Consider the following 6,952-nt stretch of genomic DNA (forward strand, 5'->3'; position numbering starts at 1 on the left):
GTACCTATCTATAAACTCCAAATGGGGGGACTCCTGCTGCTAACCCCGACTCAACCCCCCCCCCCCCCCCCCCGATCTAAGGCAACCTGTCAGTGTGAAAGAAGCCAAGGCTGGACTTGTACTCTTTACCGCCCAAGGCCAATGTCACCAGCCACCCTCCTTCTGTATAGCTAGCGAGATGACCCCTATCCAGTTCCCTTCAGTATAGGTAGCCTGATGACTCCCTTAATCCCACCCTTGCCCATTCCCCCTCTTTCAATACAGCTCGCCTCCACACGGCAGCAGCCATAAGCGTCACTCACTTCTGTGCTCGTCTCCAGTGCAGAAACTTCCTTTTCCCCTCCGTCTCCAATGCTGCCTAAGTCTGCAGTCGCTCGCCACAACGCAAACGTGCACAGAGAGCAAGATGGCCACTGCACAGGTGGCTAAAAGCAGGGAGATCAGGCTCGCTTGCTTTCTCACGTTACTTTTCACCAATTTAGCCTGCTGCTTTGGTGCTCTGGCCCTAAAAGTAGCCTAATATTTTCAGTGACAAAAAAGGAACACAGGCTAGTTTTAAGTAAGATTGGGACTTGATGATTCAAACATTTGTGAAGATTTGTATAGAAAGTCAAATTGACATTTCAGGGTCTAATTGACATTGCTGAATAGGAGGCAGCACCCGGAGTCTGTAGGCGAATCACTTAGCTGTGCCATGCATGGCTATAGGGACTTGGATGTGCACTGCGGAAAACTGCAGCATGCATCATCTTTTTTTCCTGCACACGATTTGGATGCAGCTTATGGATTTCAATAGGCTGCGATTCCCTATCCAAAATTGCATGCAGGAAAAGGCAGCAATACGCGGCTAGCACAAATAGGCCCTAACTATTCAGATCAGCGTACCTCACGAAGTGTCGCCAAAGTCATTTTCGCATTGAAAATGTAATCGAAAATATTTTGCCTTTTTGCAATATGGCAAAAATTACGAAAATGTGAACAATCTTTTTTTTTTTTTTCAGCAAAAATGTGAAAAGTCATTATTTTTGCAGCTAAATTACAAAAAAAAAAAAGTTACATTTTTAGCATGAAAATTTGTGACAAATGCAAAAAAAATTACAATACGGATTTCGCTAGCATTTACGCTCAAAAGTCGAGTTTAACATATTTTATTCCCATTAATTTTTGCAAAAATTATCAGCATTTTCGCCCATCACTGGTTCAGACACTGCACTCTACATCAGTGGACTAAGACAGTAACATACATAGTATAGTATACATATACATACATAGTATGCGCTGCGTAATATGTTGGCGCTTTATAAATACAATAAATAATAATAATATATAAACATACATACATACATACATACTGTCAGCATGATAGAAACCTGCTTATTGTTACTGGGGAGAGCCTTACTTCTTCCTATAAGTTCCCATAATAATTACGGGGTTACAATTATAATACAAATTCTGATACATATAATTGCTGTATACAGTACAGCGTTGTACAGTATTATAAAATACTGCCTGCACCGTGCTGTCCTGCATATGGCCATAAAAATAATTTTACAAACAGTGCAGGGAGAAAAAACTGTTATTTTGAAATGTTAAACGTATAACAGCTCTTCAGCTATACTCCCTAATAACTGTGTCCACCTGACAGGAAATCACTAACTGCCATTTGTAAATAGGCTGCTTCAAGATTCAAAACGGACTGCACTTCTAATATTATTTTATTTGAGGTTTATTTCCAGAGTCTCCTTCTTTGTTATACAGGGGCGTGGCTATGTGTGTAAAATTCCAGGCTATTATGATGTCATAAGGCTGAGGGGTGTGTCTAAGGCTATTATGATGTCACCAGGCTGAGGGGTGTGTCTAAGGCTATTATGATGTCACCAGGCTGAAGCTTATAACTGTGAGTGCATCACCACATAATCATTGCCTTTATAGGTAGCGAAGAGAGCAGATTGCTGACTCTGAGCTCTTTTGTTCTGAGACATTCAGAATGCGTTTTCTTTTTGTAATAACGGCCATTTTAATGGCCACTTCTCACCCTACCATCGGTATGCTAGACGTGCCTGAAAACTTTTTTCAAGTTATAGAAGGGGTTTATAACAGCATCCCTGAAGAGCTGAAGAAAGAGGAAGGCGAGTACGTTATAGAGCCATCGCCCTGCGATGTGCAATGTGGAATCGGCAGCAGAAGGGAGAAACGCTGCTTTAAAACCAAAGCTGGAAAGCTTTTGCGCTGCACAAATGCGATTGTGGAATGCTATGAAAATGTACAATGCGATTTGGAACGAACCCTGCTAGGGGTTGGCCAAAGCATCACTCTGGACTGTCAGACCGAACAGTTTGCTGAAAGCAACCGGGATGACTTTATCTACACCTGGAAAAAGGCTGCTGGAATAAACATCCCAGAGCCAGAGGCCAATGCCTTTAAACCTTACCCAAGCAATGGTCGCATAATAACCTTCACCAACATCCAAGAGACAGACGCCGGAGTGTATCGGTGTGAAATGAAGAGGACTGAAGAGGGCGAAGTCCGTAAAGCCATGTATTTTGGGCTTCAGGTGATTGACCAGACCATTATGGACCTCAAGGTGAAAAGGATGAAGGCTAAGAAGAAGGCAAGGTCGATGATGACAAGAAAAAAGGTCACCCGACCCAAGCCAAAAACATTTTTGAAGCAGCTAGCCATCATCCTTGGAATTGGCTTCCCAGCCGGAGTGATGATTGGCATTGTAGCAGCCTTTTTGAGCCACCGGTTATACCGGTTATTCCGGAGGAGGCCAAAACAAGAGCTGACCGAAGTCTAGAGGCATCTTAGGCAGAGGTAAGTGCCAAAAATGTATCCAAACCAATGGTTTATAGATATAATTAGTGATGATCGTAACGTGCTAATTATGCTTTTGAAAATGTTTGCGGCATTTTCATAATTACTATTATGATTATAATGGTAAATCCGTAATTACATAAAATTGCCCGAAATTTTGCGTAATTACGACCACACACATTTCTCACCATTACGATTTTCGCGATAACATTTTTTGTAATTAACATTTTTGTATTTATGGGTATTTTGGGGGTTGAATTATCATGTTACCCGTAATTCTGTGTAATTCTCGTTTTTCGAGAAATTATGAGTAACCAGAAATTAAACCTTAACCAGCTTAGCGGTATGGACGAGCTCAGCTCGTCCATGACCGCCGCGCTGGATTTCTCAGGTCCTGGTGGGACGGTTTTCAAACACGCCGCGTTACAGCCCCCCCCCCCCCCCGACCACATGCGCAGCCTGGCCAATCAGTGCCAGGCAGCGCTAAGGGGTGGATCGGTGGATCGGGACTCCCTCCGACGCCATGACATGAATGACGTCATCCCGATCATCGCCATGGCGACGGGGAAGCCAAACAGGAAATCCCGTTCTGAACAGGATTTCCTGTTTGCTCTGATCGCCGGAGTCGATCGGAAGGGGTGGGGGTATGCCGCTGCACAGTGACCATCATGTAGCTGGCGCTAGGCTAGCTACATGATTTAAAAAATAAAAAATTTAAATAGTGCTGTGGAGCCACCCTGGCACATTTAATAGAACGATAGAACGCCAGGGTGGTTAAACACCAAACATTAAACTTTCACTGTGCTCAAACTACAGTACCGGCCTGATGCCTAACTTTACCCCCCCCCGCACAAGCTACCTGCCTAACCTACCTTCATGACGCCTAACCATAAATACCCCTCCCCCACCAAGCACATGCAGGGGGGCTCTGGGTGCCCAAGCACCCCATTTTAAATATCCATAAAAAAGGCCCATTTGGCTATGAAAAGGAAGCCCCACCGGTTACAATAACCTCCACCAACTGCACATGAAAAGCCCTGCCCACCACCTGCAGGAAGCTTGTCCCCTATCTGGGACACTGAATTAAAAAGGTCCCAAACAGGAATCCTAGTGTAAACTTCCCTACAGCTGTGTGGGAACAGCATTCACAGTGAACTCTCCCTCAACCTTGTACCCACAGTGACCTCTCCTTCTACCTAGCACCATACTGACCTCTCCCTCTCCAGCATTAGCACTGCAGGGATCTTGCCAACCCCAGCACCCACATTGGCCTTTCCCTTCCTCAGCGGCAACCTCCCTGTCCCCAGGAGCACCCGTAGTGACCTCTCCCAGCACCTAACCTGACCTCTCCCACGCCCAGCACCCCAATGACTTCCTGCCCACACTGACCACTACAGAATGCTACTTCTCCCAACATCTACCCACACCCCTTCTCCCCACAGCTGGCACCCAGTACTCACACTCACATGACACCAAGTACCTGCACCCAGGCCTGACATTTTACTCAATACTCACACCTGCACTCAGCCTCCACATGGCTCCCACTATCTGCACCAAGCACCCTCTTACCCAGTACCCACACCCGAAATACCTGCATTTAAAACCCACGTGACACCCAATTCCCACCAATAGTCAGCACTCGGTACAGTTATGGCACCAAGTATTCATGCCCATGTAGAAGTATCAGCATTGAGCCATAATTTGTGTCCTTGATTACCGATAAATAGCAGGCGCATCGGGTGCTCAAATTATATCTCAATGCTGATACTTTTGTAGGCGCCCATGGCGGCACCCACATTTTCGGCCCCCTCCAAATTGCCTGCTTTACCCATCCCCCTCCACCTTACTATTCCAGCACCAGGACCCCTGACGGCTCTCTCCTGTGCAGTTGCACAGAGACGCCACTCAGGCTCAACAGAAAAAGCAAAGCCCGTACGACTCCATGCTAGTACGCAGGGGTGAGTCCTTTGCACTTGTGCGTCGCCAAGCCCTTGTAGATGGCCTTGCATGGGTCTCAGCGCTGAAATAGCAAGGAGGAGAGGGACGAGGGAAGCATTTGGATTATCCAGAGGATTCATTCTACCCAGGTAAGTATCCATATTTCCCTATAGGTTTCGTTTTTAATAAACAATTTGGCCTGCAACTTAGACTAGGTGTTAGATTTTGGCCCCTTACATGATTGAGTTTGACACCCTTGCCATAGAGAGGACTAGTGATGAGCAGAAATTATGGCCATGCATAATTACGCATCGTAATACACAATTACGCATCGTAATGAAACATTTCCAAAGAATAGTGTAATCAATTTCGTAGTTCATTTTTTCTCATTTGTAATTATGCATGAATTTACGCGTAAATTACGCAGAATTTCATGCCAACTTTGGAGGTGAATAGCAATGCCTCCGTACATGCCATTGCTACCAAATTTGCTACATATGTTAAGAAGAAGTTACAAAAAGAATTGTTCAAAAAGACCTTGTAGTTTTTGAGAAAATCGATTTTAAAATTACAAACAAAAAGGTTTTTAAACTGTCATTTAAAAACCATTTTTCTTCTAATTTTAAAATCGATTTTCTCAAAAACTACAAGGTCTTTTTGAAATTTTTTGTAACCTATGTAACAATTTTGGTAGCAATAGCATGTATGGGGGCTTTGCTATTCACCGCCAGCATGAAATTACGCGTAAATTAATGCGTAATTACGAATGAATAGACAAAGTCAATTGAATTAAGAATCTGTAATTGCGTGTATGCGTAATTGCGAAAATGTACGTGTAATTTTGCGTAATCGTAATTAGCAGATTATGATCATCACTAGAGGTGACATTTGTTAACAATTATTGATTTAATGACTTCTGTATTTTAAAAACCTTATGCAATTGGAAACTGAACATATATTTATTTTTTGTTCTGTACAGATATCCTTGGTTCATACTCAAAATGGGCATCTCTCCAGATGGACAACATTGGCATTCCACAAGTCGACATCTCCCAAAAAAAACCTCTGTGTATATACTGTAAATAAAATTGGATAATTCCATGTATGTGTGTGTGTATGTGTATGTATATCACTTTAAAACGCCATGACCAATTTTACTAAAATTTGGTCACTATGCTCAAATTGGATTACATCCATAGCATTACATTAACAAGAGTTTTTTCAAATCACAAAACAATCAGAAGATCGCTCTAAATGGATTCCAGGTCTTAACAGTGTTGGGGCATCACTCGTATCTAGTTACCTATACTGTGGTATATTTAGTTCTCTACCTTAGTAGAGTACATATATCACAGAAAACGTCTATTGTGGATATGTATGACTTACTATTTATATTAGGAGACCTATAACAGGATAACTTAACGGAAAGTACCTTTCACTGTACCCAACAGCGTTACATTCATTACCTAAAGACCGCCCAACGCCCATGGGCGTGGACGCGACGGCAGCCCCAGGACCGCCTAACGCCAATTGGCGTCAAGTCCTGGGGTTCTAATTTGCATGAGATCGTGCACGCGCTGCGTGCGCATCCCCTGCTCGGGGGGCGGAGTTTTGCCCCCTCTTCAGTCTCTGAGCGGAAACGGCGTGATCGCAGTCTATTTACATGTACAGTGCTGCGATCGGCGGCCGCGCTGTACTGGGGACAGCCGAGGCTGCACAGTGATCGGCTGTCATAGGCTGAAGCAATTAAAAATAGACAATGGCTAAGAGGTATATGCACAATAACCAGATAATACACAATAAAAAATTCCTAAATCATAAAAACCTTATATTAAATATACTTAGTTGAAAAAATGTACATAGTTTTTTTTTTTTCAACTGTTTTTAAGTTATTGTTCTTGTAAACATCAACTTATGTTCATGTGTTAATTTTATGAAATTATTCAGATGTTCTTTCTTCTGTCAAGGGGCTTGTCATTTTTTTGACACAAAGAAAAATATTTGTGACTCATTATTGATTTTTTTTTTAAAGAAGGATAGGGAATACTACATAATTTGACTTTCTAAGGCCAAGAAAAAAGAAGATATTCCCCTATTATGCATATTATTTGCAAAGGGTGGAAAATAGTTTTTTTGTGTGTGTGTGTTTTTTTTAAAGAGATTCTGTAATGAAAAAAAGTTCCCCTGGGGGGTACTA

At 42.9% G+C, this 6,952-nt stretch overlaps 1 protein-coding gene across 1 annotated transcript; it reads left to right on the plus strand.

Annotated features, from left to right (window-relative positions):
• Window positions 1–1,946: 1,946 nt before the first annotated feature.
• LOC137545071 (transmembrane protein 81-like) lies at window positions 1,947–5,802 on the plus strand. The gene is made up of 2 exons (XM_068266176.1): window positions 1,947–2,817; window positions 5,735–5,802. The coding sequence occupies exon 1, from the start codon at window positions 1,988–1,990 to the stop codon at window positions 2,798–2,800; it is 813 nt and encodes a 270-aa protein (XP_068122277.1). The 5' UTR covers window positions 1,947–1,987; the 3' UTR covers window positions 2,801–2,817; window positions 5,735–5,802.
• The last annotated feature ends 1,150 nt before the right edge of the window (window positions 5,803–6,952 follow it).

Source organism: Hyperolius riggenbachi, chromosome 2 (genome assembly GCF_040937935.1).
Source record: "Hyperolius riggenbachi isolate aHypRig1 chromosome 2, aHypRig1.pri, whole genome shotgun sequence".
NCBI classification, from domain to species: domain Eukaryota; kingdom Metazoa; phylum Chordata; class Amphibia; order Anura; family Hyperoliidae; genus Hyperolius; species Hyperolius riggenbachi.